At 43.0% G+C, this 12,936-nt stretch overlaps 1 protein-coding gene across 8 annotated transcripts in view; it reads right to left on the reverse strand.

Moving 5' to 3' along the window:
• LOC119647231 (scavenger receptor class B member 1) overlaps positions 1–12,936 on the reverse strand; it is a 268,776-nt gene that overhangs the window by 14,600 nt on the left and 241,240 nt on the right. For all 8 annotated transcript variants that reach the window (XM_038048088.1, XM_038048086.1, XM_038048085.1 and 5 more), the window contains exons 4-5: positions 5,424–5,597; positions 5,071–5,263 (exon numbers count right to left, since the gene is read on the reverse strand). In XM_038048088.1, the coding sequence (XP_037904016.1) occupies positions 5,071–5,263; positions 5,424–5,597 (367 nt within the window). The remainder of the gene's footprint in view (positions 1–5,070; positions 5,264–5,423; positions 5,598–12,936) is intronic.

Below are 12,936 nucleotides of genomic sequence, written 5' to 3' on the forward strand. Positions count from 1 at the left end.
CTTGAATTTGCAGAGGAGCGACAGTTTCGACCTAGTATAACTTTGTTAGTAATAGTGCGATTTTCACCAAATTTGGCAGAATCATGCTCTATACTATAGCCTACATTGCTGCATTTTGTGATTCTAGGGTGAACTTAAGGGGGGTTTTCCTGTCAATTACTAAAAATTATAGTAATATACTATTATTAACTTTATTCAAACAGGTATCGATATGGAGGGTATTTCGGAGCCTAGGCACCATATAATGGCAGCCCCCTGATTTTTTTCAGATTTTTCGATTCGGTAGTTCCTGAGAATGGGTTCGTTAAAAAAATGACCACTTTCAACCACATCCCCCCCCCCTTTTCAACAAAAGTCAAAACTAAGATCGGCTTCGAAAAGTACTAACCAAGACCTTTAATTTGATACCCCACATGACTATATTTGATGAAAAAAAATTTACATCCTCCTTTTGGATGTATGGGGACCCCCCTTAGCTTCTTCGTAAAAGGATGTAACTCACTGTATGCGTGAGCGTTCACAGTTCCCACCCTTCTACCAAATTTGGTGTCAATCGCTATAGCCGTCTCCGAGAAAAATGCGTGTGACGGACAGACAGACAGGCGGACAGACAGACAGACAGGCGGACAGACAGACAGACAGTAAACCGATTTTAGTAAGGTTTTGTGTTTACACAAAACCTTAAAAAACGTTTTCCTTCGATGCCGGGAAGATATCGGTTTGAGGTGAATATTCAATAGAATACGGAGGTATGTAGCTTGAGGCTGTGATTGGCTGTCCTCAAAATTCGTTTCCGGTCAATTTTTCTACTTGAAACAATGAAGACCTGGTCATCTTCTCTCCTCTTTGTAGGGAAGAAGGGTGTGCATATATAATAATGGGGGTCGCAGCTAAGCACTTGATAGGCCCGTCCCCACTGGTGTATTCCACTTTCATTGACAGACTTCGGAAAGCGAGACGGTTTTCCCTCTTAATTTTTGCTACACCATAATGAGTGGCGACTCTTTTGATGTTTCTTCAATTAGAATACTTATTCTCCATTAAGTAAATTATAGGATTATGATAGCTCTTCACCATCTGAAAGGGAGCATCCTCATATTTTTCTTGCATCTTTAGGCTGCACATACTTTACATTTTCAATTCCTTCCTTTTTCTTAACTTTGTTTTTTTTTTGTTTTTAATTTTTTCATTTTTAGCGTTTGTTTTTCCTTGAATGAATGTTCATTCATTTCTCTTTTCATTCCTTTTCTTCGTGTATGTAGGTTAATTTGCTTCTTTGTTTCTATATAGAATATAGGTCAATCTTGCTAGATTCCTATAAGTTCATTTCTTTCCATTTTCCTTCATTGTTAGTTTAGACGACGTGGACGACCCCGGTGTGGTCCCAGGTAGTATTATTAATTACCTGAGAAGGACTAAAGTATTCAAAAAGATCAGTACGTATTCCCAAGCCGGGATAGTAAAGAAGCGCGTGGAAGCGCATGTCGGCGGGATACTGAGCTGCAGCAAGACCAGTTTTCTCATTTCTGAATAGCTGCGTCATAGCTCATAGTTTACTTCGAGCAATTTCAATGGTTTTTTTGACACAATCATAAAAGCCATTACACTTTATTAATACCTACTGCTGCGTGCAAACCAAGATGCTCGATTGTCTTGCGGAACTGGAAGTTATCCAAAATTTATGCGCCATCCCATTGGAAATGAAATGGTAAGCAATTAGCATTGCATAAAGACTGAGGCTGATTCAAAGCATTGGTGCGTGGATGAGCAACCAATCATATGAGCATATCTTATCTCGTAATCCCTAGATAAAGGATAAAGTTGTTCTGGAGTCGGCCATTCTATGGTTCAATGTTTCTCAACCATTCGCCATGGGCCTTTTAGGTTTATAGAGTTGATAATCTTCATTGCCATGCTAATTAAGGAAAACGATTGTAGAACTGCCCCGCATTCTCGGAAAAAAACGATAATCATCTTCCCGATAGAGATATATGCCATTTTATTGACTGCAAAACAATGCTTGCGACAAAAATGGCGCAATTACACCGCTCAAATCTACTCTGGCCATCATCCAGCTGGCTACAACCGTTCAATGTGAAAATAGCGTTCTCCGGTACCAATACTTAAAGGTTTTGCATGATCACTTGGTGCTGACACAGCTGACAGGGCTGTTGTCCCGCCTACTTTCTGGCCACTTCAAAGCCCCAATCAATCAACCAGCTGATGTTGAAATCAGTTTCTACCGAAACTCGTACGGCCAAATGCAAGACTCCTAGAGTAATTCAACACCACTGAGAATGAGGGAGCCCACAGGTTGACTCGTCAAGTGTTTGGCTCCAGAACGGTAAGACCGTCAACATTTGACGTTAAGACGTAGTCTGCTATGAATTTGGAAGTGTTTGCGCAGCTCAATAGAATAATTTGAAATCCATTCAACACTTAAAAATCTCTGTGAAGGAAAACTCGATGCCTTCATAGCGGTTTTGTGTAAAACAAACCCTTATTAAAGACGGTTTACTGTCTGCCTATCTGTTACACGCATTTTCCTCAGAAATTGTTATACCGATTGATACCAAATTTGGTAGGAAGGTGGGAACTATGAACGCCCACGCATACAGTGAGTTATATCGTTCGACGTGAAATGGAAGGGGAGTACCCCTACATGCGAAAGGGGGTGTAAGCCATGGGGGATATCAATTGAAAGATATTAAATTATACTTTTCAACACTGGTTCCAGTTCGGACATTAAATACACAAAGTGAGAAGGCATGGCTGAAAATTGATTATTTCCTTCACGGACCCATTCTCAGAACCTACCCAACCGAAAAATCTGAAAAAAACTTAAAAACCTACCATTATACGGTGATCAGGCTTCAAAATACCCCTACATCGATATCTGTTCAAATAAAGTTAATAATAGTATATTACTATATTATCTATTAATTAGCCACAAAACCCCTTTAGGTTCATCCTAGAATCATGAAATGTCCACTCGAATGTTTTTATATAAAAAATACACAAAACCTTTCATACCTGAAGCGTCCTGCTTCTGGTTTCCCGACTTTTTACTGTCTCTTAAGAAGGGAGACATGAAAACTTCGACATGGCTTTTACTGCTACCCTTTAAACTACAACATGGAGAAAAACCAAGTGCTGGTCACGACTATATGTAGCCAATGGAGAGGGAAGGAAAGAAGAGGTCTCGTATTCGACATGCAGCTGCCCGGCCTCCTCAGAACTCAGACGAAGATATCTCGAAAACGGTTTCTTCAGTTAAGAATCTAAACACTCTCCGCCTCTGGAAGAAATTCTCAGGTTTGCAAAAGAATGAGAATGCCGCAGTCGACAATGTGCCCAATGAAACGCATTAGTGTTTGGAGCTTCTCTACGCTTTTCCTGAATGAGTCTGAATGAGTAATCATAAGTAAATAAGAAAAGAAAAATACTAGTCAGCTAATTTTAGTACTATGATAAAGATGCAAGGGGCTGATGTAGCAAATGGAGAAAACGTGAGTTTTCATGTACACATAAAATGCTTACTACACATACGCTGCCTGCTACATTTTGTCCAAAAACTCTCCTCAGTCTTTCTCCTCCTTTATGATGTTGAAATGCCGGTGCCAAAACTTCTTGCTGCATAAGAAGAGATACCCGACTTAAAGGTAGAAAATAACATCAACAGCACATTGTTCTCCTAAGAAGAGATAAATGATTTGATGGCAGATCTAGATCTTTCCTAAAGACTCTGCTGAATTGCCTGGATAACTGCCTGGAGCGCCGTTTCATTGGTTTAGACATCGTGAAACAAAAGTTGCGCCTTACTTCACTCAAGAAGAGCATCTAGTTTATTGGATTGGCATTAAAGGCCTGATGGCTCAATCCATTGTGAATACACTCAATGGCGTTTCTTTATCGACTCATCGAAGAGCAAATTAAAGGAACACCTCTAGCCGATCAAGTGTGTGAAAACGTCACCACAGATCTCCAGGGACAGGGCTGGTTCGCATTTAAGGATGTTGTGGCGAAATTTTTCTGCAACAATCAACATTTTGATTACAAAAATATAGTCGAAAGAAGCCAGTTAAAATTATCAAAACATCTTTCCGAAAAAGGATCACAGACCTGTGTAATCAAACACATATAAAAAAAACTTCTCCGCCGTGCCCAACTGCACTTATCACCACTTTTAAATTTTGATAAAAGGGTGGGGACCGTGTTCTCAAAAACTTGAACTAGGTATACGCAGTAATGGAAGTTCAAAGCAAACATAAGTCCTTCATGCGTATAACAATTATTATATGCTGCATGCACTTCACGTTATAAATTGGACCAATGCATGCACCGAACAATTTGGCCGCTTATTTTTAAAAAAAGTCGACAGCAATAACCGGCGTTTATTTAGACGCATTTGAATACGAATTACCATAAAAATTTAAAAATTTCCTGTGAAGCCGCCTGAAATTATTGTACTTTACTTGCCGTGTTTCATTTTAGAATCTTCATATCTGACGAACGCTACCATGCCAAAGTTTTATATTTTACCCAAATATAGATTCAAATCCGCTAAAACTGTTAACTTCATCAAGTCATGAATTATCGCTCTTAGTAAATATGATGTCAATTTTATCTAAATTTAAGGTTTACAGACTAAGTAAAGACATTTAGTGACTGAATAAAAGTCATTTAATGACCCAATAAAATAAATCACTTGGATGACCAGTTGCCGAATTTTAACGAGTTTTCCAGAGAAATACAAAAAATATTTTTTGCTTGGTAATTAGTATTTTTACTTCAAATTATACTTGGGTGAATTGGGTTCAGTGAACTTTTTGGGCAAAATAAAAACCCTTGTTAATGTGTGGTGTGATATTTAAAATGAAGGTTTTGTTTTTAACTACCCGGCAGCTTATTTGGATATGACTGGATAAACATACAAACTCAACAAAGGTGTTATCTACTTTCAACAATTAGATATCTTACTGTTATAGATTAAATCGTGGAAATTGTGAGCAAAAAATTCATGCAAATCAAGAGATATTTCCAAGTGAGGTAATCATAAAATTTTCTTACCGGCGATGTGCTATTTTTTCCATACATCAATCCAAATTCTTCGTATGGTAGCTTCTGTTCCTTCGGCACCACATCTTTGGCCAGTTTTAACAACGGATCTTCGTAACCCCACAAAAGCTGGCCCACGGAGACTTCAACGAATGGTTTGATCTTCAGAATGTCCATTATACTAGCCATGGCGAGACGTAGAAACCTGGATCGGGTAAATAAAAAAATTAGCAAGTCAGCTACTGGATTCTCGGCCATGTTGTTGACATTTTTTATTACGATAACACAGATTCAGAGAGACCTCTAAAGCTAGAGCCCACGAATCTATCAACTGCGTAAGAATACTAATTGGGAAGTTCGTTTACCTGGCCGCGTGTTTACTCTGCGATGTTGCACTTAACATTGGAATGTTTGGTACAATGACCACATCATCCTCGGACCCATTAGAAAGTTCTTCACTGAAGACGTACACTTTTTTCTGGTTGAAGCTTATCGTGCCGTTTGGATTTTCTACTATGTCGACCTTCTCCCACGTTTCTCTGTAATTAAATAAAATATGGAAATTTAGATGGTTTGCTTTATGCATGACACATAGCGTTTGTAAAAACAAAAATATAAGAATATGAAATTATAACACATATGGAAGCTGTAATATCATTTCTTGTTAAGGTTTTGTGTAAAGCGAGACCTTAGTAAAATCGATGCACTGTCTGTCTGTCTATCACACACAGTGTTCTCCAACACTCTGCTAATATTAAAATTCCATTCACGCAGAATGTACTTCCCCCGGCCCTTTTTAAGGTTTTGTGTAAAAGAAAAATGTTATTAGAATCGATTTGATGTCTGTCTGCCTGGCACACCCGATTTACTCGGAAGCGGCTAAACCAATTATCACGAAATTTGGTGAGAAGGTGTGGTCTGTGAATCACGTTACATATAGCAAGTGGCACCATTTTGTATTGTGTTTAGAGGGGGGGGAGGAAACGAAAGAATGGTGTACATTTTTTTCGACTAATATTGTCATTTGGGGTGTCAAATGAAAGGACTTACTTACTACTTTTCGAAACTAACAATCTTTCTGAAACTGGGTTAAACATAGGGGAGTGAAAGCTCAAAATGTGAGATCCAAAAAGTTTAACAGGTTGTTCTCATAACCTATTCAACCGAAAAATCGGAAAAAAGGTCACAATAATACATCCACCTGACTTGTTTGTATCTGTTCTAGGTTAACTTCTTCTCATTTGCCAATGATATTGAACTCCCAATGGGAAGGTTGACAATTATCAATATGGCTTTCTAAAAATAGAGACCAATCGAATTTTTAATTATGTACACAGGGAATGATCATGGACTCATCATAACTCACATAGGGAAATAAAAAGCCTTTCATACCTGAAACGTAAACTTCCGGTTCCCCGGCTTGTTTTTAATTTTCTGTAATTCCATTTATTGGCTTCAAAAATCGAAATATCAATTTTTGCACATTGAATATGATGCCTAGGTCTTTAAATATGCAAATACACAGTGGATCAAACGGATAATTGGACAAAGGGTGATTCATGCTGTGAACATGATTTTGTACTATTTTATTAATTTTTTGTCAAAATGTATATACATCTCTTAGATAAAGAACGGACCTTCCAAGAGAAGAAGGTAACATAACACATTTTTATTAAACATAAACATAAAACAAGTCGGGAAACCGGAAGCTGGACGCTTCAGGTACGAAAGGTTTTGTGTATTTCTTTGCACGTAGCAGGTAAGATATGCATATATTATGTGAGAATATCCACTTTCGGATGACATTGACATTCATAGTCTTGAATTTACAAGGAAGTGACAACTTTGACGTATTATAACTTTGTTAGTAATAGTGGTATTACGACCAAACTTGGTGAGATCGTGCTTTATGTTATACCCTATATTATTGCGAAATTTCATGTTGCTAACATGAACTTAAGGGGGGTTTTGCAGCCAATTACTAAAAATTACGGTAATATACTATTATTAACTTTATTTTTACAGATATCAGTATGGAAGGTATTTCGGAGCCTAGGCACCATATAGTGGCAGCCTCCTGATTTTTTTCAGATTTTTCGGTTTGTTAGTTTCTGAGAATGGCCCCCTTAAAGGAATGGTCACTTTCAACCCCCCGCACTCCCCACCTTTCTAACAAAAGTCAAAACTAAGACCGGCTCCAAAAAGTACTAATCGAGACCTTTAATTTGATACCCCACATGAGTATATTTGATGAAAAAAAAATGTACACCCCCCTTTTGCATGTATGGGGACCCCCCCTTAAAAACAACGTAAAAGGATGTAACTCACTGTATGCGTGAGCGTTCACAGTTCCCACCTTTTTACCAAATTTGGTGTCAATCGCGGTAACCGTTTCCGAGAAAAATGCGTGTGACGGACAGACAGACAGACAGACAGACAGACAGACAGACGGACCTGTGCGGAGTTGCCAAATCTCCCATCAGGCGCGTCCCTTCGTGCGGATAAGGGAATGCTCGGCGGATGCGTAGGAATATGCACATATACGCATTTGCAGGTGTGCGTGTATGGGCATGCTTATGCGCAGGCCGGGTAGGTGGGAAGTAAACGCCCGCCCGTGGATAAAAATTGGCTATGGGAAGGATACCCAGAAATAAAACCAAACATGGAGGAACAGAAGGAGAATAAAGTTACGGTGCAGGGCTTCGGAAACCCAGTACCGGCGGCTTTTGGGAGTGGGCAAGCAGGCTCCCGGCCGTCGATATCCCTCGACTGCAGTGCCTCGGTGGTGGATTACTTGGCCACCGTTGCATCAAATACTACAAGTAGCCTGGAGAAAGAGGCATTTAAAAGGAGTACATCACTCCCGAGAACGCCTGTTCAAAACCCAAGAAAAGATGGGGCACAAACTGGTCAGGTATTAGCCCATAGCGGGGTAACTACACCTGGTCGAAATACTCGTATGTCGCAGGACTTAGTGGTTGATCCATTTAAGAGAAGCTCGACGATAGCGCGATCTCCTCCGAAATCAACCTTGATGAAGGAAGGAAATCTGGGAAGCATTCGGAAGGCTAATAAGTACGTAAGCGCCCAATGCGAAAACCAAGCGGAGGAGCTATGTCAGAGTCCGGACGAATCATCGTTTGCCCTACTCGGAGGCAAAATAGTAGAGTTGTCTGAATTTATTAAGGACAAACACAACGTGCACCAGGCCATCAAAAACATGGTCCGTACCATTCGGGTATTATACAATGGTGCCAAGGAAGAAAAAAACGCCTCGAAGAAATCAAGCGTCACCCAGGCAACACAAGTGACACCCCCTCAACATCCAAAGGGCGGTAAACTTTAAAAAAGGAGTAGAGAGTGCGCGAACGATTCTTTCGGATGCTCACAGGACGCGAAAAGGCAAAAAGGCCTCTCACCGGCAAAAGGCAAGGGAAACAAAGTTACCAACATCGTGGAAACTGCGGCGCCGGCTCCAATTGACCCAAGGGAGGCAAAGCCTCAAAAAGGGACCAAGGAAGCATGGACCAAGGTTGGTGGAAGGAAAAACACGACGCAGAAAAGAAGATTACGGCCCGAATTAATCATCATCTCCAAAAAAGGGGATATGACTTACGCCGATATCCTTAGGAAGGTCAAATCCGATCCTGAGCTGATGGACCTTGGAGAAAACGTCAGCCGAATCAGACGCTCCCAGAAAGGAGACTTGATGCTGGAGCTGAAGAAGTCTCCGGGCAAAACGGTAGAAAATTTCCTCGGCAAGGTGGAGAAGTCCTTAGGAGAAGAAGCTCAAGTACGGGCCAGAAAACAGGAGCTTGTCATCGAATGCAAGGACATTGACGAAATCACGACCAAGGAGGATATCCGTGACGCCCTAGAAAAGCAGTTCGGACCACTTGGCTTGCAAGATTCCGCAATCAGGGGACTGAGGAAGGCATACGGAGGCACGCAAACGGCAACTATAAGCTTACCAACTGAAGCAGCGTTCAAACTGCTGGCGGCTGGGAAAGTAAAAATAGGTTGGGTCGTTTGCCGACTCAGGGAGCAGGTATCCCTTAAGCGCTGCTTTAGATGCCTGGAATTCGGCCACATAGCGGCGAAATGCACCGGTGACTGTGACAGGTCAAAATGTTGCAGAAAATGTGGGGGAGAAGGCCATATGTTCAGGGATTGCAAGGCTGAGCCTGAATGCATGCTCTGCAAGGAAAAAAAGGGCGTCGACTGTCGGCACGTTGCAGGCAGCAGCAGATGCCCAGTGTTTAGGCGAGCCTTGAATGCAGTAAAAAAATGAGGTTGATACAAATCAACCTCAACCACTGTGAGGCAGCGCAAGACCTTCTCTCGCAGACCATCTATGAGAAGGGAATCGAAGCTGCCATAATCAGCGAGCCCTATCGCAACAATAAGAGCGGTGCCTGGACTGCAGATGAAACTGGTAAGGCGGCAATATGGGCGTGTGGAAATCAGGCCATTCAAGAAGTGATGGAGTTTCCAGAAGTTGGATTCGTCAGGGCAAAAATAGCTGGTATCTATATTTATAGTTGCTATGCTCCACCAAGCGCGACGATAACAGAATTTGAAGGAATGCTAGGTATGCTAGTCTCGGATGCAAGAAGTCGAAACCCCAAGATCATAGCTGGTGATTTCAACGCGTGGGCCGTGGATTGGGGCAGTCGCACTACGAACACCAGGGGCCGTATCCTGCTCGAGGCTTTCGCGGAGCTAGATTTGGTGCTTGCCAACACGGGAAACGTTTCCACTTTTCGTGGGACAGGGTCGGGCTCAATAGTCGATCTGACATATGTGAGTACCACATTGGCGAGGAGAATGACATGGTTTGTCAGTGAGCATTATACTCACAGCGACCACCAGGCGATTTTCCTCCAGATCGAATATGGGCCATGCGTCGATACGTGTTCCCGTGAGGCTGGAAACCGGGGCTGGTCCGTGAAGGGGCTTGAGGAGGATGCATTCATAGAGATGCTATTGGGAGGCCAAAGTCCCGGTGGTGCGGCTACGGAAAAGGTAGAGCAAATGATGGGACGCATAACAAGAGCATGCGATGCTGCTATGCCGAGGCGACGAGTTCTCGCAAAAAGGCGCTCAAACTATTGGTGGAATGAAGAGATCGCGGTGCTACGGAATGCATGTTTTCGTGCTAGAAGGATCTGCCAACGAGCTAGAGCAAGACCAGACTTCGACGAGAAACGGCTAGCATATGTGAACCTTCGAGGTAGGCTTAAGCAGGCTATACGGACCAGCAAGCGAGAATGCTTCAAGGAGCTTTGCACAGAGGCAGACCAAAGCCCCTGGGGAACAGCGTACAGGATAGTTATGAAGAAGATGAGAGGGCGAACACCACAATTGACCTGTCCGCATCTTCTGCTCGATATCGTGACGGCGCTCTTCCCCCCGGATAAAGGGGAGCGCAAACAACACAAGCGAGCACTCGACGTCTACACCATACCTGCGGTAACTGAGGAGGAACTTATGCAAATTTGCCGGAGAATTGGTGATAATAAAGCACCCGGTCTGGATGCTGTTCCCAATAGAGCCCTTAAACTCGCTGTTAAGACCAGACCCGACTGGTTTATCAGCGTGTTTGAGACATGCATGATAGAAGGAATTTTCCCCGATCGGTGGAAGAGGCAAAAACTAGTTTTGCTCCCGAAGCCGAATAAACACCCAGGACACCCTTCATCATACCGACCGATTTGCCTTATCGACACGGCAGGAAAGATGCTCGAAAGGGTCATCTACAACAGACTGTTCCCTATCATCGAATACAAGGATGGACTATCGGAGCGACAATTTGGATTTCGTCAAGCCCACTCAACGATCGACGCCGTAGACGTTGTTTTGAAGCTGGCTCGAGACGCGATGTCGTCTAAAAAATGCTGTGCCGTAGTGACATTGGACATCAAAAATGCGTTCAATTCTGCAAGCTGGGAGTGGATAAAAAGTTCACTGGCTAACACGGGTGTCCCTAGTTACTTGACTAAGCTCCTCAACAGTTACCTTTCGGAGAGGACACTTTGGTACGACACGGATGAGGGATCCAAGCAGTACACCGTCACCGCAGGAGTACCACAGGGCTCAGTGTTGGGTCCTCTCCTGTGGAACGTCATGTACAATGGGGTCCTTGTCCTTCCCGTGCCAAAGGAGGCCACGATAATCGGTTTCGCAGATGATCTAGCTGTGGTTGTCGTCGCGAAAGAACCTGAAGACGTCGAAATGTACGCTAACGAAACCATTAGCGCCATAAAAGCGTGGCTGGAGATGGGTCAGCTTGACCTTGCGGAACAAAAGACGGAGGCGGTCTTGATTACCAATCGTAGGAAGAGGAATACGATTAATATTCGCGTTGGTGGTCACGTTGTCACTTCGAAGCCGGTTATCAAATACCTGGGGGTGATGATTGACGCTAAGATCAATTTCAGGGGACATCTGGACTATGCCTGTGAGAAAGCGGCAAACACCAGCGTATCATTGGCGCGGATGATGCCTAACATTGGAGGTCCAAGGTATAGTCGCAGATTACTTGTGGCCGGAGTGGTTCGCTCCACACTATTATACGCGGCACCAGTTTGGGAGGAAGCATTAGCGTGTGAGAGTAATCGTAGGAGAGTAAATATGACTTACCGCTTAGTGGCGCTAAGGGTGTGCAGCGCCTTCAGAACAATATCAGGCGAGGCAGCGTGTGTTATTGCGGGAATGATCCCGATAGACATTCTGGCAAATGAGACACGCTGCCTGTACGAGGCAAGGAAGATGAATCCTCTTGAAAAGGATGCAGAATGCCGAAAGGCGGCAAGGCGAGAGTCGCTGGAAAAGTGGCAGAAACGGTGGGATGACTCGCAGAGGGGTCGCTGGACCCACACTTTGATTCCCCGTATTGAAGAGTGGATCCAGCGACGACACGGTGAGATTAACTACCATCTGACGCAATTCCTGTCAGGACATGGTGGTTACAGGAAGTACCTGCACCAATTCAGGCTGGATGATTCTCCCTTGTGTCCTGAATGTGGTTGCACACCTGAGGACCCGGAGCATGTTATGTTCCACTGTCCACGATTTCTCTCAGAAAGGAGGAGTCTGGAAAACTCCCTGAAAACCACTCTAAGCCCGCAGAGTATCGTCGGGGAAATGTTGAAATCGGAGGGAAACTGGTGTGCGGTGAACACCGCCATCAAACAAATACAAGAGGAACTGGCAAGAGCGGAGCGTGCAAGGAGGACGCGAAGAACGGAAGGCGTGGTCGCGTAAAGCGCAGTCCACCCCGCGAAGTAATGCTTTGCGGCGGTCCCGCGGGGAAGGAAAAAGGAGAAAGTGGGGGTGGTTTTAGTGGGTGAGAATCCCACACGCTGCTGCAACCTGGCGCGGCAGTGTCTTTCTAAGATTTCCACCTCCATCCATAAAAAAAAAAAAAAAAAAAAAAAAAAAAAAGACAGACAGACGGACAGACAGACAGACAGACAGACAGACAGACAGACGGTAAACCGATTTTAATAAGGTTTTGTGTTTACACAAAACCTTAAAAACGTAACAACAAAACATAATCAAACATTCAAGTCAAACAAATAGTCGGACAAACGCTTTAAAAAAACGGGATTTCAATATTTTGAAGCATTTTCTTTTGCTTTGTCCCTATTTCTAAGCATTGGAGTATCAAACGCACGAGATTTACTCCAAATTTCGGAGAAATATGATTCCAATCCTGGTTAATTGCCTCCTTAAATTTCTCTACATTTTTAAATTTTAATTACTCGTATTTTCGTGTGAATTCTTGAAGGTGTTTTCAGAAATTTTGGGCAGTTATAGATGTGTCCGGATAGCTGAGTGGTTAGAGCACAAGGCTGTCGTACGGAAGGTCGCGGT

The sequence above is a fragment of the Hermetia illucens genome, chromosome 1 (assembly GCF_905115235.1).
Source record: "Hermetia illucens chromosome 1, iHerIll2.2.curated.20191125, whole genome shotgun sequence".
NCBI lineage: Eukaryota > Metazoa > Arthropoda > Insecta > Diptera > Stratiomyidae > Hermetia > Hermetia illucens.